The sequence below is a fragment of the Bidens hawaiensis genome, unplaced genomic scaffold, assembly GCF_021521415.1.
Source record: "Bidens hawaiensis isolate Kalapana, Puna unplaced genomic scaffold, B.hawaiensis_p1.1 tig00020232_1, whole genome shotgun sequence".
Taxonomy (NCBI): domain Eukaryota; kingdom Viridiplantae; phylum Streptophyta; class Magnoliopsida; order Asterales; family Asteraceae; genus Bidens; species Bidens hawaiensis.
The window spans coordinates 70,878-93,714 of NW_027493080.1; the positions used below are offsets into that span (position 1 = coordinate 70,878).

Consider the following 22,837-nt stretch of genomic DNA (forward strand, 5'->3'; position numbering starts at 1 on the left):
TGTAAATCTATTTTTTCGGGACTATGTTCAAGATTAACTTCTCGACCGTAACCCCCTCATGCGCAGAAATCAGATGAAATCCATAAACCCCGTCCTATGTCGAGTTTGAAATCGGAAATGGGATGTCTAACTAGTCAACTTTGATTTGTTGTTGTAATATGTTTTAATACACATCAATATAATAGCATCTAGTTAGCCTATTACATTTGTCCACTTTTTAGGTTTTATATTCGTTGTAACACGTTATGATGCATGTGTACGTATAGGGTAGCATTAACATACAAACAAAGTTAAATAAAGCATACAAAGTGAACTAGGAAAACAATTACTTTGAATAAAATAACTACCCTACAACAAAATACAAGTAAAGTAATTAAATAACTACATACACCACACTTTACTAGTAGCGTAAAATATTATAACGCTACTTGCATTCTATTGTAGTGTAATTACTTTGTTAATCAAAGTAATTACGAAAATACCACCGTATTTATCTTCTCTCTTTGTTTTCCTCTTTAATTATTTTGCATGTAAAATTACCTTGTATTTTAACTGATCTCTCTCTCTCTATATATATATATTATAAAATATGTGTGTGAGAGAGATATACATGAATGGATGTACCAACATGCATAGAAAATAAGGCGTATATATTTTCAGTTAGTCTAGACGTTGCATCACTATCTGATACACTCTTCCTAACAGAAACCAACTCCCAATATATCATCACCTCCACCTTATATATATATATATATCTATATATATATATCCCACTCACCATCCATTACCTGATCCTGCCCTCTCTTTAATTTCTTCAACCCTAAATCACACAAACAAATATATTCATTCATTTCTTCACCTTAATTCACTACCTGATCAATCAATCCATCCATATGTGCACCCGCGGTCACTGGCGGCCGTCCGAGGACCAAAAGCTTCGGCAACTCGTCCATCAGTACGGTCCACATAACTGGAACGCCATAGCGGAGAAGCTTCATGGACGATCAGGTCGAGTACTTGTTCGTGTCCTCTATTTTTGGAAATTTGAAACTGCTCTTTTGATTTGTGTCAATCCGCATGTGATTAGTTTTTGAGTTATGCGTGTTTTAATTTTGTTTACCTAATTTTAGATTCGTATACGTTTGTTATATCTATGACATGCGATGGTGCAAAAGTTAGTTGTTGGTTAACTGTTCGTCTGGAAGGGTCTGGAATAGTTTGTTCTCTAGACGAATAGTTAACCAACAACTAAGAAAACGAGATCTGATCCATCAGTGATCAGTTACAGAGCTGATCACTGATGGATCAGATCTCGTTTCACTATTGCTAGTCAAGTTATAGATCAATACGTCTGAATTGCTATGTGGATTCGTCATCAACACGTCTGAAAAATTTTGGAACCTGTGGTTAGGTGAAAACGAGCCGGGCTGCTTGTGATCGATCTACTCGAGATTGGATTGATAAAAAGCTTGAGAAGATCTCGAGCCTCAAATAAAGCACATTTAGTTATTGAGCCCAAGCTTGAGTCTTGTATGGGAAATCGATTAGGCTCTTTGATCATTAATGAGGCTAGGATATTTTATAGCTTTAACTATATTTTAACGAGCTCGATTTAAGCGTTGGCTCGTTTAAGGTACTCCACATGAGCTTGAGTCTAGCTTAGGCTTGTTAAAGCATTAATTTCTCAAAATAAAATAATATATAATTAAAAATGTATAGATATTAAATGAATAAATAATAAGATCTCGAAACGAGCTCGAGCTTTAGAAAAAGATCTTGAAACAGCCGAGCTCGATTTATCGTAAGTCAAAACAAGCCAAGCTCGATAGGTGTATATAGTATTCGTATAATGTAATGTTAATTTATATGTTTTTTTGGTTGAAAATAGCCAAATTAAAACTCCATAAATTGCATGCAATTTCATAATAATAATAATAATAATAATAACGTATTGTTATTGTATTAAATAAAACTGTTCATTTGGTGCAGGCAAGAGTTGTAGATTAAGATGGTTCAACCAACTAGATCCAAAGATCAACCGAAGTCCGTTCACCGAGGAAGAAGAGGAACGATTACTCGCATATCATCGTGAATTTGGGAACCGATGGGCTAACATTGCGAAGCTTTTCCCTGGTCGAACCGATAATGCGGTTAAGAACCATTGGCATGTGATCATGGCTCGTAAGGTCCGCGAAAGGTCTAGTCGAATGCCCCACCATCGAACCACCACCGTGGCTATTGATCGTGCATTTAAGGAAAGATATCAGTTAGCTAATTTCCCTTACGAGCTTTCAAGAAATATTGTGTCACATCTACAACTCTCCAAGAATTTGGTTCAACATTTCAAAGTTGATGAAGGTATTGCATGCATGGGACATATTTGGTTGATAAAATAATTAGGGTTTGTTTAAATCTAACTTAACATATATATAACCGGACCGGTCATCGAATCAACCGTCTTATTGATCTACTTATTACCACTCTGATTTAAAAACCAGATCATGTCATAAATAATTTACATATATATAGGGTGATATTTACTTATTAGCACATAACACTAAATTATTGCGAAAATAAAATAGCAAGCTTTAATCGTTTAATGTTTTGATAAATGGGTTATATATTTTTAATATTTTGTACTTCTTACATAAAAAATAAAAACATATATGTTTATGTATATAAAAAAACTATCTAATTAACTCCTTTATATGTTGTTTTAATCGTTTACCTATATATTTTTGAATTATGTGTAGGTAATATAACTTATGACATACCGTTTATCGATCAATCAGTCGAAATGATATATAACACATATTGAATTTAATCATAATTCTCGCATTTATTAATAAAGAAGTTTAAAAACAAATAACAGTATTAACGGACTAACCCAATCTGTTTTGACATGTACTTAAAAATGACTCGTTTTAACTAGCATATGTTGCACATCCATTCACGTCTTGCCAAATTACAACTAAATTCAAAACATGTTCACAAGGATATTATTTCATTTTCTACGTGTTTTAAATTATTTCATTGGTATTCAGGTAAAAGAGATCGATCTTTGGAGTTCTACAACTTTCTCCCTGTAAATACCGAATCTAACAGGAGTGAAGTAATCGACCATAAAAACAAAGAAGACGTCGAGGTGGAGCAAGAAGCAACCAAACAAGAAGGGAGTGACATGAACGTACCATTTATAGATTTCTTTTCGGCCAATTAAGGCGCGTCAAGAACTAAAACTTAGGATGATTATTTGTGGGTTCATAACTCAAAGTTTGATCTCATAACACAATGATCAATCTCAGGATATTCAAACTTTATACACACTTTAAGTTTTCGATACAAAAACATTTGTGAAAGATTACCAACTGTTGCATCACAAATTTACAAAATAAATTGTTCATACTAAAATGATATGATCTTTAACTCGAGACCATTTTTAATACGAATAATAGAATTAAGTGTTGACGATACACTCTAGCTAAGAATATTGGGTACAATCATGTCATCACACATCATAAAACATAAGACTCACATCGGATGATATGTCACTAAGTATTCCGTTGGTGTAGATCAGGGTCGGCCCATTGGCCAACGAAAACAAGTTAAGACTTTAGACCCACACTTAATTAATGTCTCCAAATAAAAAAAAAAAACATTATATATAGACATATTATAATGAGTAAAGTAAATTTAAAATAATATATTGGGTGGTGGTAGGTTTTGTTATTACTAAAGTATAGATCATGCGTTCAAATCTTGTAGTAAACAATTTTTTTTCCTTTACAATTGTCATACAAAAGCCCCAAAATCTTATTTCGATTTAGGCCTTCACATTCGTTGAGCCGGCCCTGGTGTAGATCTCATCGGTAAACTGTAACACCCCGTACAAAGGTGCATATATGTATATACAAGTATTCGTGATGTATACTAAGTGTTGGGTTAACTCGTTTTGGTAATAGAAAAGGTCGGGGGACTAAAACTGCCAAAGTTGCAAAGTATAAAATTTAGGGTTCAAATTGTCCTTTCTTAAAATATGACAATGCGAACTATATTGCCTATGGTACGATTTATATTGATAGTTTTCATTCGAACTAAGCAAACTCAAAGTTGGCGCCCATGGTGTTCATGATATGTATCGTATTGTGATCAATATGTATTGATGCCAAACCAAACGTGCAAATTTTACGAGTTTGCTACATGTCTGGCTCAAAGTTAACGACCTCTACACCTAAGCTTGATCATTTACCACTTCAAACGAAAATTATCAACCTAGAACTCTCTCTAACATCTCCACGCGAACACCCATTGTTTCTCGGAGACTTTTGAGTGTTTTTTACCACGATCTTCATGTTTCAAGCTTGCCATCCAAGCGTTGAGCACGTTAGTTTGGTTCTATGAGTGTGTAAGAAGGTTAGATTTAGAGGCTCAAGTTGTTTAAATGAACTAATTTCGGTTAGACTCGCCATTATAAAAGAGACACCAATGTAATTAATCAACAACGCAAGATTAAAAAAACTATATTCCTTTTTTTTCTTTTCTTTTCAAATATCAAGACTAATTTCCTGTTTTTTGATATAACATAATTACAATCTTATTAACATATGTATTTAAGTTTATAATCTCCATTAATATTTTTTATACAACTAACATAGTAGTAACTTAGTAACTCATGCATTTGTCCCAAAAGAGTTGGAATCTTAATTATTTAAATATAAAAAACAAGCATTATATACACACCTTGATCAGAAATTAGGAGTGTGAAAACAGTTTAAAAACCCGTGAGGTCTAATTCAGACCCGGACCTGTTTTGTGGTATTCTCAAAATCTAGGATCCGATCCAATTGTAAATAACCAGGTCTAATCGGTTAGCATCTCACATGTTTTACCCGGTTCATGTTAAGTAAAACTGGTCAGACTCGTGAAACCCGACACAGACCCAAACCCATTTAGTAGTATTCTTTGGACCCTGGATTAAAGGTGCACAAATCGGTTAACTAGTTAATATGCTAAGCGGTTTTTTTTCGGGAATTAACCGGTTAGACTGGTGTTTCGGGTCGGGTAGTAAATGGTTTTGACCGGTTAGAGAAACGGTTTTGATCGGTTAGACCGAACCGATTAATAACCAGAAAAACCCGGTTTTTAATAAAATAATAATAAAAAATCGGTTAATCGGTTATTGTCACACCCTCAAAATCCACTAACGAAGTTTTACCGTCAGAGGGTGTGAACTAACAGGATTGGAATCATTAGTTATAATCAAACCATAAAACAAAGTTTCAAAACCATGAAAACGTTTACGAGTAATTAAATGCGGAAGCGTAAAACCATAGCAAACAATGTTACGTCACGCAGGACGACTTAAAACCCAATGATAATAGTTTAAAATAAGTTTTGCATAATTAAAAGTGTTTCAAGCAATGCATGTTCCTAAACCGCGCGCCCGCCTCGGCTACCTGAGAATAACATACTAAAAGTGTCAACACAAGGTTGGTGAGTTCACAAGTTTATATAAAAATAAAGCGTTTAGCGTTTGCGTTCAGCGTTTTGCGTTAAGCGTTTTGCGTTACAGCGTTTTGCGTTAAGCGTTACCAGATAGTGTTATGTCAATTATATATCTATAGGTAGCTAGCCTATAAAACAAGTATCACTAAGTGTTCGACACGGAAGCTGACTGTTTATCATTTGCCTTGCCACCAGGTCATCCAGACCATGGTATGTGTTTAACCAAGATTACACCCACTCGACCTCCAGTCGAGTTTAGCGTTGGGTGGGGTTTGTCAAACCCAGTAGTACTACTCAACAGTGACTCGCTATTATCCAAATATTAACCGGTTCGATGTTATGAAGGACTTTAGTTATTGCGTTTGCCACTTAGTCTTTACAAGTGATATGTAATCTATATTAACAAAATCTTAAATGCGTTTCGGAGTATGTTATCTACCCCAAGTGAAAAGCGTTTAAAAAGTTTAAAAGAGGAAAGTGAAACTCACTGTTTGCGAAGTATTCCCAAAATAATTCACCAAGATGCGCGTCACAGAAAAACTCTCTCTAGCGTTCTAAAACAATAAAGAGATTCTTCTAAGTGTCGGAATATTATCGAGTCTCTAGACTCGGCACATAATACCTATGCACATAACATGTTTCGTGTTTCGTTTGTGAATCGTGTGTGACTCTAACCAATGTATTTGTGATACGTTACTTGTGTAAGCAATTATATACATGTCATGTATTCATAAAGTACATCACTAGCAATTACTCCCCGTAAGGGCAATTTGGTCAACACATAACAATTAACTATCCATTATTCCCCATGAGGGCAATTTGGTCAAATCATGACAATCAATTAGCAATTATTCCCCGCAAGGGCAATTTGGTCAAAACATAACAATTATATAGCAAGTATCATGTTTCATGCATTTTCACAAAATTCAGCAGCTAGTTTCACCGAGACAGAATTCTACCTGAAAAACTAGTCTATTTCACCGATCATAGCATCACAATTAATTTACCAAAAATCATCACAAGAGCATATATGTCTTAGGTTTCCAGAACATATTTTATTATATTTTTATTCCACATAGGTTTCTCACAGTCATCAAATCATTACAGCAAACTCATAACAGTCAAATTCATGCGCAACAGAATGTTATTTGAAATTCCCGTTAAACGAAAAATCCAATAAATGCAAGACCACTTGGGTTAGGTTCCTAACTCAATGAGTCAACTTCCAGAAGTAGAACCAACTCAATTGGTCTTGTAGTTCATGAGATATAACATTTACAAAACAACCTAACAGCAGGTCTAACAGCTCAGCTTTGCACAACGTTTTTGTAAAATCATAAAAGTTAACCTTTACTTCTCCAAAAATTACAAATTTATATTCTTTAGAAACTAGACTCAACCTAGTTCACTGTAGTATCAATAATCTCAACCAATTCTCACATTTACACTTCGTTACAGTCAATTAAACATCAATAACACAATCTGTCCAGAAACTGTTTGCATCCAAACTCAACATATTAACTATCTATGGACCATCATGCATTCATATAACACTCTAGACTCCATAAACACTATCCATGCACATCAATTACACATTACTTACATTGATTAGGGTTTTTGTTTGAACTCAAATCAAAGACACAACAATTAACATGTAACAATATCCAATCTAATTATCAAATCATCATCAAATCAACAACAATCATATTAATTACATACACACATAAAATCGGCTTTTAGGGTTTTCAATTAACCCATTAAACATCAAAATCAAGTATAGAGGATGCATAGGATAGTCGATTATACCTTCCTAGCACCTTAATCTTCAATCAAGAGCTTGAGATTGAGTGTATGTATGTGTATATAGGTGACGGCAGCCAAGGAGCCAAGGGGGGGTGGGTTTCCGATCGGGATTGTGTGGGGAATAATAATAAGTTAGGGTTTATTATTATTATTATTTATAATACTACATGTTACACTTTGGCCCCTCCACTTCTAAGTATTACTTATCTAGCTTAAACTAACTTGTTTACATCTTGAGTTAACGTTTATAACCATGTTATCACATAACACATAAGTCTAACACATAATTATCACATAATTACTGTTTTGACGTTTTTCGTTTATTCACCAATCGTTTGCGTCAACTCGTTTGCGTTTCGGTGCAATTCCCGAAAGACTACACATGTAGTAAGTGTTAAGCGTCATTTAAACCCTAGTTTAAATGTAATGAGGTGTGCATTATAGATTCAGTGATCTTAAGTTTGAATTGACGGAGTTGAGTTAACGGAGTTAACCTGAAATTGACGATTGTCACATCATTCCCATGTTAAAGAATTTTCGTCCCAAAAATTTGAGTCAAGTCGTGATGAGTGTCTGAAAAAGTAAGAAAAATTTTCAGTTTGTCATAGTTATGCGTGCACCTCTACCCAGGATTCAACCAAATTGCAAATAACTAGGTCTGATCGGTTAAGGGCTCATGGGTGTTACCAATTTATATAAAGAGAAAATGGGTAGATCCATTATAGAGGCAGGGTACCAAAAAGACCCAAATACCCTTAAATATCACCCGCGGGTCAGAGGTAAGCTCCTCATACAGCACCCGCGGAGCATATGGATCACCCGCATAACTCACTAAAGGAAGAACGATGATACGTCCTAGGGACCATGCGCGGAAGCATCCAGGCATCCTCAGAAATCATCCGCAGGGTACCATCTTCACCCGCTAGGATATTCAAAAGGAAATGCCACAGGACAGCTGTAAGTAACCAACTACCTTCTAGAAGAGCTACCAAGATTGTTACTTGAAGAGTACGTGACTCTCAACCAATGAAACCTGACTTGAACCCAAACCCGTTTAATAATAATTTTTAGACCCGGAAACCGACCCTATGTTCCCTCGTATCAGAAACCCCCAGTTCAAAGCCTTTACAACCTTTTTTTTTCTAATTATAATTTAAATTCTTTTTAAAATAATAACAACAGAATCTAATCATGTGTGATTATCACGTTTAATCCACCTCTATACAAAAACCTAATCACACTCCACACTTGACAGACAGTTCATACACAGTCAACACTCAACCCTCACTAACAAACAGATCTACAATTCTCTCCGGCGATGACGTCATCATCATCCTCCGCCTCCGACGACGAGCACACATCTCCGGCGCCGACGAAAACAACTCCGGCGACTTCAAAACCGGATAAGAAAGGATTAGGATGGATGGAGTGGATTCGAGGCTGGTTCTACTTAGCCTACGAGATGCTCTTTCAACGCATAATGGCCTCTCACTTGCAGAATCCGATGCCGTTACCTCCGTTGAACGATCTCACCTGCGTCATTACCGGATCCACCAGCGGTATTGGCCGTGAAACCGCCAGGTGTCTCTTTGTTCGTTATTATTATTATTATTATTATTATTATTATTATTATTATTATTATTATTATTATATCTCTGTCTCTTTTGTTTTAATATTTTGGTGTTTATGTTTTAGTTAGGGTTTCGAGATTAGGAATTTTGACAAATTGTGAATTATTTTAGTTTAACTAATAATGAAATGAACTTAAGTTGAATTAATTAAGTAAAAATTAGAATAGAGCTAAGGCTGAATGAACAGGGGAAACAGCAGTTTATAATAATAATTATTATAAATTAGGGATGAGATCGGTACAGTACTGGAAAATATCGATACCGAAAATGACCGAATCATATATACCGAATACTGTACTGATTTTTTGATACCATTAAAAATACTGAAACAAATGTTACTGATACCGGAAACATGATAAACCGAGTACCAATACGGATTGTGTTCGGTCAGTACCGGTTTCGATTTTCTACTGATACGTACATTTTTACTCAGTTTACACGTACCAGATTTAGACAAACACAACAACATTTTGCACCAATTAGATAAACTAATGGTTTGAAATTAGGCGGATAAACTATTTGCCAAGTGTTCACTGATAATTGGTCATTAGGAGGATGATTTAGCAGTTCTTATGTCTCCTGTGGCCTGTGGGTCATTGATTCTTGATCAGGGTTGTAAAAATCGCGATTACGGATTCGATTTTTACCTAATCGGACCAATAGCTCGGTAATCAATCAAAGCCGGTCAAATTTGGGTCAAAATCCGTCAAAGCTGGTCAAAAGCTTTGAAGTGTGTGAAAAAAATTACTTCTTAATCCAATCAAGTTATACTAATTAGTCTAATCCGATTAATAAGTTTGAGAAAATATATATAATATTGAAAAATTTGTGTGTGTGTGTGTATAATTTTTGAAAAATTACATATAAAATTTTAATCCAATTAATCCTGAATAATCCCTGTAAATCGCTAGTCAGTTCCCCACCGCCCGACTAGCGCTTAGCTAGTTCTACAACACTGTTCTTGCTTTTCTTCTGCCTCCTCAATTGTTATCATAAATAATTATGGTTTCTTGCATTGTTGTATCACAATATATGGTTCTCACACGAGAAATACTGCCTTTTAAATACCAAGTTTGAAAGAATGTTAATAATAATATGGTTATATGGGAGAATCTTGATAGATAAAAGTCAGAACTGAGTAAACAGATTTACATATTTAAACGCTAAATGTTACTCTAATTTAGTTCCACTGCATAACCCTTCTCATCAAGTGGGATAATAAGCATCAGTCTTTCTCAATAGAAACTTAATCAGACAGATGGCAGTTGTTCAAATATTTTTACTAACACTTGATTCTTTTGTTTTATAAACTTATTCAGGCAGATGGCAGAAGCAGGGGCACATGTTGTTATGGCAGTTAGAAATACCAAAGCGGCCCATGAACTTATCAAGAAATGGCAGGATGAATGGTCTGGAAGGGGCCTCCCTCTTAATATTGAGGTATATGGTAACCACACATGTAGTTTATCTATCATTCACTAGGTGTTTGGTTTAAGGGCCTGGTTTGATACCAGTCAATTTATGGCATTTAAGGTGATGGAATTGGATCTTCTCTCATTGGCTTCGGTTGTGAGATTTGCTGAGGCATGGAATGTACGCTCGGGACCTTTACATGTGTTGATAAATAACGCAGGGATATTTTCTATAGGAGGTTAGTGTTTATAGTTTTACTATCTTGTTATATTCTTTAACTAATGTTTGATAACCATTCAACTCCTCATTCCATTACTTGATGAGCTGGTGGTTATCCTAATTACAGGGATTATTCAGGATTAATTGGATTAAAATTTTATATGTAATTTTTCAAAAATTATACACACACACACACAATTTTTTTCATTTTAAACTTGACTTTCATTATAAGTTGACAAGTAAACACTAGCCTACTTTTCTATAAACCCTTAGCTTATCAGGGGGTGTTTATTGAAGCTAACAGAGCTTTCAAGTTCTTATCTGCTGGTTCAAATAATGCAATTCAGTTTTATTTTTATATAGAAAAACAAAAGTTTTCAAAAGATGGATATGAAGAACACATGCAAGTGAACCATCTGGCTCCAGCACTGCTTGCAGTGCTGCTCTTACCATCCCTTATAAAAGGTTCTCCTAGTCGAATTGTAAACGTGAACTCGATCGTAAGTTCTTTTCTATATCTTATGCGTCTCTTGCTTTATATATACATTCTCGTATCTACATGCATCTTACGGTTAGTAGTTGTCACAAAATTAAGTTTAGTGAGTACTATTTAATCATATTCACTTGCTTTCTCCAATCACCTTGTTCTTAAATAGTCCTAGAAACATGAAGAAAATAAATAATGTTCTCATTTAAGTTTGAAACATGGGTTAGTGAGGTGGGTTGGATAACGGGTTTAAATCAAAATACACACTTTTTTACGTGTCAAAACAGTTATATTGGGTTGACACGCAAAAACATTTCTATCTCCCAACTCCCAAGTTTTCTCATTTTTGATACACAAGTAATGCATTTTTATGTGAAAAGAAAAGCCGTGTGTAATGTCTATATGTTCTTCTAGAAATACTTGACTTATAGTTTTTGACTTTTGTATGGATTACCAAATAAAATCCAGACCTAGTTAAATTTTGTAGTTCAACTTTTACTATGTATACTTGCATTTGTATAAATTGTGTTCTGTTTAGATGCATCAAGTTGGATTTGTGGACCCGGAAGACATGAATGTCGTTTCCGGCAAAAGAAAGTATACAAGTTTAGTGGGTTACTCAAGCAGCAAACTAGCACAGGTGTGTTTCTATATGTATGAGAGAGAGTGTTATGATCAGATAAGAAAGCTTTAAATCGTGAGAAGTCGACGGGTACAAACAAAATCTTTTTATATATTTTTTAATATCCACCATTTTATAATCTGTGGGTGCCCTTGACTTTCTGAATTAATACAAAAAAGAAATAAAAAGCAAAGAAAAAGTGATTCTTTTTTTCATTATGATGTACTCACTCTGTTTTCCTTTTGTGCATCATTTATGTCCCCACTAATTATTTTTTAAATGCTTTTCTTTATCCTTTTGCGCACACCTTAAATCCTTGTGTTTTTACGAAAAAGAAACCTATAAAGTTATAAAAACAAGTTTTTGAATTTGGTGCAAAATCATTTTTTAGTATGAAAATCCTTCTCACAATAATAAGCCTTTTCGTGTTATGAATTGAACTTTGGTTGAGCTCTTATTTCTAACGTGTCAAAGGGTAAAATAAAAAACTTGGTTTAATAGAGCGGGTCAAAAGTCAACCAAAAAGTTACAATATTATCAAATTTACATAAACTTTGTAATCATATTTGACATAGATTCATTTAAGCTTGCAGGTCATGTTTAGTAGTGTTCTCCACAAAAAGCTGCCCGCTGAAGCTGGCGTAAATTTAATATGCGTATCTCCAGGCATAGTTCAGACTAACGTTGTAAGTATTCCGAACTATATTTACTATTTTAATTTTATAAATTGATATTTAAAAAAAAATATATATGATGTGGCAATTGCATGCAGGCAAGAGATCTTCACAAAATAGTCCAGGCCGGTTATCGTCTAATCCCTTACTTTATCTTCAATGCTGAAGAAGGCAAGTAATTTATTATTGCACAATAATCTCATAATTAAACGGGTCAAAACTAACCCGTATGATGTACTTGTACAGGTTCTCGAAGCTCTCTTTTTGCAGCGACCGATCCTCAAATACCCGAGTACTGTGAAATGTTGAAAGCTGATGAATGGCCCGTAGGCGCTTTCATTTCTCAAGATTGTCGGCCCATGAACCCGTCGGAAGAAGCCCATAACGTGGAAACGGCTTCTAAAGTATGGGAAAAGACATTAGAATTGGTGGGCCTGCCTTTAGATGCTGTAGAGAAGCTCATAGAAGGTGAAGATATCAAGTGCAAATATGCACCTCATGATGATTAAATTTAATTATATTCGGTTTTGCTCGCGACATACACCACTTGCAATCCAAGTTTTTCATCCATCGGTAGCAATATAGTGAAACCACGCAGTCGATTTTGGTTTTGCAAGATATGTATGTTTTGTTTGTGTATTAGAAATTTGAGTAATAGTTGGTTTGTATTGTTATCTAGCAAGTTGTTTACCCGAATGGGTACTTTTTTGGTGTCTAATACATGCATGTTTATGTACGGTTTTGACACTCGACAATAGGGATGAGATTTCTTTCCCTAATGCCCGTACTAGTACTAATTTAGCTTATCTGGTACGGCTATCGGTACTAAGATTTTAGAATTTTGGTATCAAGATCATTGAAGTTTTAAAAAGTAGTATCCGTATTAAAATACTTGTACCAATACGTAAGGTACTCGGTACTCAATTTTAATGATTTTTCGGTCCAATTACTTTTGGTAATGGTACATGTACAAGCACACTATTGATCTCATCCCCACTCGACAAAACTAGCAACTATAGTGCTAAACCGCAAAATGTAGATTAAAAAACATAAGAAAATATCAAATGAATTTAAAGTTTTAGAGGTAACAATTTTGACTAAAAATATAAGCACTTTTATTCAGGTGTGCGTGACGCTACCCTAAATCAACCAGAAAGCTGTTAAACACGATTTAAAAATTATTTTTCTCAATTTTTTAAAAATATTATACAATGTCAAACTATTTAAAGATAAAAAAAACCCTACATTTTATGAGACTGGAACACAAAGGAAACTTTAGTGACTTGATTATAACAAACATTTTATGAGTGACCAGATCGAAACAATTTAAAAACCTTTTTACTATAATATAGAGTAATCCCTTTTGATAAGCATATCACAAAGATATCAGCATTGAATATTAACCTATTGAATGCAATTAGTTAAACGTGTTACGCGTGTACCAAATAACACGGTAGCAACCATTTCACATCACGTCCAACAAATACAGAACACACATAGTAACCATAAAACATGATATGAACCATATTCAATACTACATACCAAAAGGTAGGGTGTTATAAAGGCGCACTTATAAGTCGAACCGAAGCAACCAACATCACATCATGTCCAACGCTTTATAGACAACGTACCCAAAATAACCATACCGAATTAACATAGGAATTTCAGAACAAACTTCGATTCCCACCAAAACAGTTAAACCTCGTAAAAGCATGCATCATCTGTCCCACTCTGAGGCTGCTACTGCTAGTTGCGGACGCACCTTCGAAAAATCCCCACCAACACCGTCTGTTGGCGGGTTGGTGCAATGGGCCCAACCCATGATGTGAGGCAAAGCAAACTGCAATTCAAAATCAGCAAATATTTATTAAACTATTTAAAAAGATATATCACTTGCAATTGAAGTAAACAGTATATTTGATTCAGCATATCCATGTATGTAAATTAGTATATTAAATATGGTTAAAAAACTAGGGTAAATTATGGTTTTCGTCCTTTATGCTCGTGTTAACAGCAGATCGTATGTCTAACTTCCATTAGTACAAAAAATGTCTCAGAACTTCAATAACTTTTTTTGTTCGTTCTTTTTTTTTCAAATAAATGGCAATTTTACCCTTGTTTAAAAAGTTACTACCTTTTAATGGAAGTAAAGAAAACATAAGACAAAATGACTCTTTTTTTCACATTAATGGATTCATATTTACATATTTCAGATTTATATATAGTAAAAGACTGAAAGTTGAAGACATACACTGAAAGCTTCACGCATAACTGCAAACTCAGCGATAGTGACGGGAACCGTAAAGCGTTCATTAGTTTTCAAGATATTGTTTGTCACACCTGCAAAATAATTTGAAACAATGTTCACATTTTGCTCCAATTAACATTTATATATATAAGTCGTAAAATAACCTACTTAGAGAAATGAAATAACCATCCGTGTGTGGCTTAACTGATAAACTTTTCCTCACTTGACCCGCATCCCTGTACATCAAACATTAATATTTAACTTTTTATAAATAATTTGTGTTAGATATACTACAAAAACTAAATCATTTCAATAATAATCTACCTTGACTGCATTGACGGATCATGGAAGAATTCACAAGAATCTCCGGGGCCCAAACTTATGAAGGACCCGACTTCTGTAACCGACAAAGCAAACAACTACACAACATAATAAAATTTGTTAGATCTCAGCAAATTTAATTATATACTTTCAACAGTAATATTTTACATATAATTAGTAATTACCTGTTTCTTTTCTGAATCATATTTGCGTTCACCAATAGCAGGTCGAAAAGTCAGCATAATCACACCACGTCGGTCAATTTTTGTAAAACCAGACTGTTTAACATACAAGTTTTTTAATAAGCAGAATATCATAAAATTTCTAACTAATACAATAACAAAAACATACATCCATTTTACTAAAAGTAGGAAGAACAGGGGCAGCAGATAGAGCAGCTTTGCCTTTGAAAATTGAATAGTCTGCAAATATACGGCTAGACATTCTCCCTGAATACTCAAAATTATACAACATCTAATCAGTTTCATGAATATTGCTGTGAACAGTAAACAGTGTTGTAGAAATCGGTTCTAACTTCTAAGTGGCCATTAATTGCCAATTGTTGGGCTGCTGATGTGATTTCAACTAACCGGCCCGTAAAATCGGTAATCAGTCAAAGGCAGTCAAAATCAGTCAAATTTTAGTCAAAATCGACAAATTTCAGTCAAAAGACTCAAAATCTTAGTATTTGAAAAATTATACTTTTTAATCCAATGCGTTTAATAAGTTTGAATATATATATATATATATATATGTGAAGCAGCCTCTCTATCCCTATGGGGTAGAGGTAAGGCTGTCTACATCTTACCCTCCTCAGACCCTACTATAGCTTTGCTATTGGTGGGATATACTGAGTACGATGATGATGATATACACACACACACACACACACATATATATAATTCCAATATGATTAATCCCGATTAATTGCTAGTCCGTACTCAGTAGGGTGTAAACGAGCCAAGTTGCAAAAAAGCTTGTATCGAGACAAGCTTAAACGAGCCAGAGCCTAAAAGTAAGCTTGTTTAATAAACAAGCCCAAGCCCAAGCCCAAAACTATGATAATAAATAACTAAACAATATATATTATGCTATACATAAAATTACCATTATAAAAATATATGAAAAACAATAATAATATATAAAAACTGATTAAAAAAATAACAAACGAGTCGAGCCCGAGATATCGGCTCATTTACACCCCTAGTAGTCGGCACCCCACTGCCCTATTAGCGCCCAGCGAGTAAGGGTGTGCAAGAAACCGAAAACACCGAATAATCCAAACCGAAACAAAAACCGACGGCTTGGTGTTATGTTTTTGTAAAAAATGCACTAACAGTTCGGCTTTGGTTTTGCATGTAAAAAAAACCGAAAACATCGCCCTAAATTTTTGTTTTTTTATATTTTGTATTAAGTAATTTATAAGAATTTAATAAATATATAATATTTTTGATCAAATGTATAATAGTCTATTATTTTACAATTAACAAAATTATTTATACATAAATTCATTATTTTTTGTCAACTTTCTTTTGGCAAAAACCGAAAATACCAAAACCGAACGGTTTCAAAAACTACAAAAACCGCACCACGCACACCCCTGCTGGCGAGTTTTGCAACACTATCTCACTATTGAAAAAAAGATAATATAAATGAATAATATACCATCAGAACCATAACTCTGTCTAGCAGTAGAAATGCCAGCAGCCGCAGACGCCGACATCAAATTAAACCGATTTCCAGCATTTTCCCCAAATTTGAACAACTTGTTCCTAATACATCACAAAACTAACTTCAAATTATAATATACACAACTGCAATTACATCAATAGGTACCACCAATTCCACACGAATCGTCGATTGAACGCACGGACAAGTTTTGACGGAAAATTAGGGTTTCGGAAATCATTTTTTAACATATTAACCAATCAATAGAACACAAATAATCAACCAATTGATTGTTAATGTAGAAGTAGTACCTCGAATTCAGGAAGTGATAAAGCTTCGTCATGGATCTAGGGTTCATGGTGGACTCTGTGTTTGGGGTTTATGGAGTTTGGTGGATGACCAAGGGTTTAAGGCGCCATTGTGTTGTTTAAAACAGGGTAGACGAGTCGAGTTGTTCGCGAGTTACTCGAGCTCGGATTGGGAAAAAGCTGGAAATGAGCTGAGCGCAAGCCTCAAATAAAGTTTGTTTAGTCATCGAGTATGAACTTTGTATGAGAAGCTCGTCGAGCCATAACAAGTATAACGTATTTTTATGTTGGGTAAACTGTGGTTTTAGTCTAATAGTTTCAAATTTGCGGTATCCGTCACTAACCCTGTTAAGTCTTAAGTTTGGTCGTTAAACTCATCAGTGTGCCCCTCACGTGAGTGGCAATTTTGTTCTTTTTCTCCATAAATAAACCACAACCATAATTCGCAAGTCCCTTCGAGTAAGAAGCTGAGGCGTATTTGGGTCATTGCGCTAGTCTCTCATTTAGGTCAAGCCTATACTCCACCATCCTCGAGAAGTCTTAAAATTTCCGGGGTGATAAAAAGAAATGAGCCCTTAGAATTCTAAAAGAATTTGCCGTTACAGTTTAAACCCAAAACTTCTGTTTTCATGAAACAAACACTTTTTTTGCTGTATAAAAGAGCCTTTTGTGACCTTTTGTTTTAAAAAAATAAATTTATCTATAAAGTATACATCAAGTTATTTTAACAATTGTGGGACCGAGGAGAATGGGACACGGGCGGTCGCCCGCCTAACCACTCCTCCAAGTCAGCCCTGAACATTTACAAAAAAAACATGCATCTTGAATTGCCTCTCTAAGTTTCTATGACAGCTCATTCAAGACTAAACCTTGTATACTTGAATCCAACACAATACTGGCTATACATTATTACATTCTACACCATCTAATACTTAAGGTAAGATGTTATAAAGGAGAGTCGAGCCTATAAAGCCAAAAGAGACATGCAACCTAAGCCTAAAAAACATATATATGCAATAGCTTTTTGCCTAGAACTTATTTGAACTTTTAACTTCATTAAACCCAGAGCTAGGAGGTCCACAAGTGCCATATATATAAGCATTCTAGCTAATGTCGCGTTGAGTATCTTTTGTAACATACGAGCGGTGTGGTTGTTATGGTCGTATATATTTGGGATTGAAATACCGATAGGGCGGGTTGTAAATGAGAAAAGTCAGCATTGTTATAGGTATCTTAACCTTAAATTTTGTCTGGAAATTACTATATTAGAAATCAATCTTTACAAGTGATTGATATAAATTAGAGAAGAAATAGTATAAATACCTCAGTGATGCAACTTCCGAGACCCATGTCTTCAAACATTTGTTGGTGAAAACACAAAGCAACAATAAGTTGTTTTTATTGTTTTTCTAACCAATGGTATGGAAACACGGATTTGAATTGATTGCTCTTGCTTAAATTCATTGGTTAGAAAAACAATAAAAACAACTTATTGGTTAATAAGTTGTTTTTATTGTTTTTCTAACCAATGTTATGGAAACACGGATTTGAATTGATTGCTCTTGCTTATTGGTTAGAAAAACAATAAAAACAAGCTATTGTTTTACCGTCAGTGGGTGTGAACTGGCAGGATCGGAATCATCAGTTATAATCAAACCATAAAAACGTTTAAATGCAAATAAGTGCGGAAGCGTAAAAACCTTAATTCAAAAGCTGCGTCACGCAGGACGACTTAAAACCAAAGATAACTGTTAAAAATAAGTTTGCAGAATAAAAGTGTTTTCATTTAATGCATGCTCCTAAACCGCGCGCCCGCCTCGGCTACCTGAGAATAACATACTAAAAGTGTCAACACAAGGTTGGTGAGTTCACAAGTTATATAAGATAAATCGTTTAGCGTTTTGCGTAACCTCGTTACGGCGTTTCAGTGTTGCGTAACCACGTTACGGCGTTTAAGTGTTTTGCATTACCAGATAGTGTTACGTCAAATTATATATCGATAGGTAGCTAATCTATACAACAAGTATCGCTAAGTGGTTCGAGACCGAAGCTGACTGTTTATCAAGTGCCCGTCACCAGGTCAACCCAGACCATGGTAAGTGTTAGCCAAAATTACACCCACTCAACCTCCAGTTGAGCTTAGCGTCGGGTGGGGTTTGTCAAACCCAGTAGTACTACTCAACAGTGACTCGTTATTCCAAATATTAACCGGTTCGATGTGTGGGACTTCAAATGTTACGTTTGCCGCTTAGCCTTTACAAGTGATATATAATTTATAACAAAATCTTAAATATGCGTTTATCTCAGAAAATGCGTTTATCGGGGTATGTTATCTCCCCCAAGTGAAAAACGTTTGAAAACAGTTCAAAGAGCGGGGTAAGTGAAACTCACTGTTTGCGAAGAATATCCCGATATAGATCACCAAGTGATGCGCGTCGTAGAAACTCTCTAGCGTTCTAAATAACAAAGAGATTTTCTAAGTATCGGTACGTTTAACGAGTCTCTAGACTCGGCACATAATACCTATGCACGTAACAGATTTCGTGTTTCGTTTGTGAATCGTGTGTGACTTAAACAAGTACAATTGTGATACGATACATGAGTGAGCAATTACTTTTGTGTCACGTACTAATAACATACTTTACTAGCAATTATCCCCGTAAGGGCATTTTGGTCAACAAACAAAATTAACTAACCATTATTCCCCATAAGGGCAATTTGGTCAATTCATGGCAATCAATTAGCAACTATTCCCCGCAAGGGTATTTTGGTCAAAACATAACAAATATATAAAAACTATCATATTTCATGCATTTTTACACAACTCAGCAGTTAGTTTCATTATGACAGAATTTCTACTTGAAAGATTGTACTATTTCACCGATCATAACGTCTCAATTAATTCACCAAAAATCACCACAGAAGCATACATATCTTAGGTTTCCAGAACATATTTTATCTTATTTTTATTTCACATATTTTTCTTATAATGACCAAAACATTACAGCAAACTCATATCAGTCAGATTCATGCGCAACAGAATGTTATTTGCAATTCCCGTTAAACGAAAAATCCAATAAATGCAAGACCACTTGGGTTTGGTTCCTAACTCAATGAGTCAACTTCCAGAAGTGGAACCAACCCAATTGGCCTCGTGGTTCATGAGATATAACATTTACAACTTAAGCTAACAGCAGGTCTAACAGCTCAGCTTTGCACCACGTTTTTGTAAAATAATAAAAGTACACTTCTACTTGTCCAAAAATTACAAACTTATACTTCATGGAAACTAGACTCAACCTAGTTTACTGCAGTACCCACAATCTCAACCAATTTTCACGTTTACACTTCGTTACAGTCATTTAAACATCGTATACACATTCTGCCCAGATTCTGTTCACATCAAAACTTAACAATTTCACTAGCCATGGATCACAAATAAATCATATAACATGCTAGACACTAATACTACTATCCATGCATCTCAATTACACCATACATACAAGATTAGGGTTTCTGTTTTAACTCAAATCAAAGACAACAATGAATCATGCAACAACATCAATCTAGTTATCAATTCATTATCCAAATAACAACAATCATATTAACCATATACATGAACAAAATCGGCTGCCTAGGGTTTGTACTTAACCCATTAAACATCAAAATTAAACAACAAGAAGGTAAAGGATGATCAATTATACCTTCCTAGCACCTAGTTCTTGGATTAATCACTTGATTTGATGTGTATATGTGTGTGTTCTTGTGGACGGCAGCCGTGGAGAACAAAGGGAGGGCCGATCGGGGTTTGTGGTGTGGGGGAAAAGAAAAGAAAATAAGTTAGGGTTTGTAGTTAAGGTTATATTTATAATTATACAAGTTACACTCTAGTCCCTCTACTTCCAAGTGTTACATCTCTAGCCTAACTAATTGGTTCTTGTTTCTTGTTTAACATTCCACATAACATAATCAAGTAACACACATATATCTAACACATAATTATCACATAATTATTGTTTTGACGTTTTTCGTTCATTTATCAATCGTTTGCGTCAACTCGTTTGCGTTTCGGTGCAAATCCCGAAAGACTACACATGTAGTAAGTGTTAAGCGTCATTTAAACCCTAGTTTAAATGTAATGAAGTGTGCGTTATAGATTTAACGATCTTAAAGTTTGAATTGACGGAGTTGAGTTAACGGAGTTAACCTGAAATTGACGATTGTCACAATATAATTACTCTATTTTATAACTAAACTATTTATTTTGTTTAATAACCGTATTTGTTGTAACAGAAGTTGATTTTTATAACTAGAGTAATTGTTCTTATAACTAGAGTAATTTATATTGTTTAACAAAAATAATTCCAAGTATGCCCATAACTTCCAGATGTTAAATACGCAATCTGTGCAACTTAAAATTGTTTATACAAATGAATAGACTGACAATATGATAATGATCTAACAAGCAACACCAATATCAAATTTGGTTTTCAACCTACTTCATATTGTTTTTGAGTTAAAAGAATTTATAAACATCAATTTACAGTTTTGAGTTTCAATCGGATCCTTCTGTAAACTATTATAAGTGAACAATAATTTACAATTTATAACTGAACAATATTCTTATACAATTTTGATCTTAAGTGAACAAAAAAATCTGCAATCTCAAATCCAATCATTAATTTCAAATTCAGTCCACTTTTTTGGCTTCATGTAAACTTTTATTGTGTCAATGATGTTGCACGAGTTACAACACAACTTCAACGTATTTCGTATGAATTCTCTAAAACAATAGATGATGATTCATCATTGAAGTATCTACAAGCCATCGTCATTGTTATTATTTCGCTCTTCCTCCTTTTCACTATTAATCACAAACAACTCATTAGAAATATATTAATAATTACTCTACTTATTCATACTAATTACACTATATACGAAACAACTACTATAGCTTTGATAATTACTCTAGCTGTGAAAATAATTACACTACAACCTTAGAACAAATTACAAACACTATAAACATACAAATTAACATTGCAAACAACTACTTAGAAACATGTTGATAATTACTCTACTTATACAAACTAATTACACTATGTACGAAACAACTATTATAACTTGGATAATTACTCTAGTTGTGGAAATAACTACACTACAACCTTAGAACAGATTACAAAAGCTATAAACAGGGAAATTAACATTACAAACAACTGATTATAAACATATGAATAATTACTCTACTTATTCACACTAATTACACTATGTACGAAACAAATACTGTAACTTTGATAATTACTCTAATTGTCAAGATAATTACACTACAATATTAGAACATATTACAAAAGCATAAATAGACATATTATACACATACAAAGTTAATTACTCTATTTAATTACACTATAACCAGTAAACAAAGTAAAAAGAAATTAAGTAGACTCGTTGGATTCAACTATGATAATTACACTACTTAACAAAATAATAAAAGCAATAAACAGACTAGTTATCTATTTTGGTTCGAAGCAAGGGTCTATCTTGATTCTTTTTGTTATTTGTTCACTATAAACTAGTGTTTCATAATTTGTATTTGTATGTATATGTTGAAATTACATTAAACATGAGAGATTTGAAATCAATTTTTCTCGATCCAAGCCCTAGGTATACGAGTATAACAAACAACACGCACACAAGTGATCTGAATAATGAAATTTACCTTCAATCGCCATTGTTAGCAGATGATGTAGCGTATGAATGGTGAAACTGATTGATGATTGTAGGTTTTGAGAGAATCGTTTGGGGGGTTTGATGAAATGAATTTGGATTTAGACAATAAATTTGGGAAGTTTGTGTGAAAAAAGAGATTTCAACTTATTTACATAATTGCCACCGTGAAATTCTTTTATTCGCACGTTTAGTATGGATTTTGTATTTGTATGTT

The 22,837-nt window shown here is 34.2% G+C and overlaps 3 protein-coding genes across 3 annotated transcripts; 2 read left to right on the plus strand and 1 right to left on the minus strand.

Annotated features, from left to right (window-relative positions):
- Positions 1-602: 602 nt before the first annotated feature.
- On the plus strand, positions 603-2,512 carry LOC143560178 (transcription factor MYB52-like). Its single transcript, XM_077048540.1, has 2 exons — positions 603-1,008; positions 1,990-2,512. The coding sequence occupies exons 1-2, from the start codon at positions 894-896 to the stop codon at positions 2,394-2,396; spliced, it is 522 nt and encodes a 173-aa protein (XP_076904655.1). The 5' UTR covers positions 603-893; the 3' UTR covers positions 2,397-2,512.
- A 6,046-nt stretch (positions 2,513-8,558) lies between these two features.
- Positions 8,559-13,214, plus strand: LOC143560196 (dehydrogenase/reductase SDR family member FEY-like). The gene is made up of 8 exons (XM_077048551.1): positions 8,559-8,889; positions 10,259-10,379; positions 10,473-10,590; positions 10,935-11,071; positions 11,597-11,698; positions 12,274-12,366; positions 12,453-12,525; positions 12,601-13,214. Exons 1-8 carry the CDS (start codon positions 8,627-8,629, stop codon positions 12,861-12,863), a joined length of 1,170 nt encoding a protein of 389 aa, XP_076904666.1. The 5' UTR covers positions 8,559-8,626; the 3' UTR covers positions 12,864-13,214.
- Positions 13,215-13,793: 579 nt separating this feature from the next.
- On the minus strand, positions 13,794-17,044 carry LOC143560179 (single-stranded DNA-binding protein WHY2, mitochondrial-like). The gene is made up of 8 exons (XM_077048541.1): positions 16,903-17,044; positions 16,589-16,695; positions 15,275-15,372; positions 15,109-15,201; positions 14,927-15,021; positions 14,771-14,838; positions 14,606-14,694; positions 13,794-14,194 (listed from the first exon to the last, which is right to left on the minus strand). Exons 1-8 carry the CDS (start codon positions 16,947-16,949, stop codon positions 14,072-14,074), a joined length of 720 nt encoding a protein of 239 aa, XP_076904656.1. The 5' UTR covers positions 16,950-17,044; the 3' UTR covers positions 13,794-14,071.
- Positions 17,045-22,837: the final 5,793 nt, after the last annotated feature.

Excerpts from the sequence above, each read along its gene's own strand:
- LOC143560178 (XM_077048540.1), top strand. The coding sequence starts at position 894 with ATGTGCACCCGCGGTCACTGGCGGCCGTCCGAGGACCAAAAGCTTCGG. Across the intron at positions 1,009-1,989 it reads GAAGCTTCATGGACGATCAG|GCAAGAGTTGTAGATTAAGA; the intron begins GTCGAGTACTTG and ends CATTTGGTGCAG.
- LOC143560196 (XM_077048551.1), top strand. The coding sequence starts at position 8,627 with ATGACGTCATCATCATCCTCCGCCTCCGACGACGAGCACACATCTCCG. Across the intron at positions 8,890-10,258 it reads ATTGGCCGTGAAACCGCCAG|GCAGATGGCAGAAGCAGGGG; the intron begins GTGTCTCTTTGT and ends AAACTTATTCAG. Across the intron at positions 10,591-10,934 it reads AGGGATATTTTCTATAGGAG|AAAAACAAAAGTTTTCAAAA; the intron begins GTTAGTGTTTAT and ends ATTTTTATATAG.
- LOC143560179 (XM_077048541.1), bottom strand. The coding sequence starts at position 16,949 with ATGAACCCTAGATCCATGACGAAGCTTTATCACTTCCTGAATTCGAG. Across the intron at positions 15,373-16,588 it reads ACAGAGTTATGGTTCTGATG|GGAGAATGTCTAGCCGTATA; the intron begins GTATATTATTCA and ends TTGAGTATTCAG. Across the intron at positions 14,839-14,926 it reads GATCCGTCAATGCAGTCAAG|GGATGCGGGTCAAGTGAGGA; the intron begins GTAGATTATTAT and ends TTTGATGTACAG.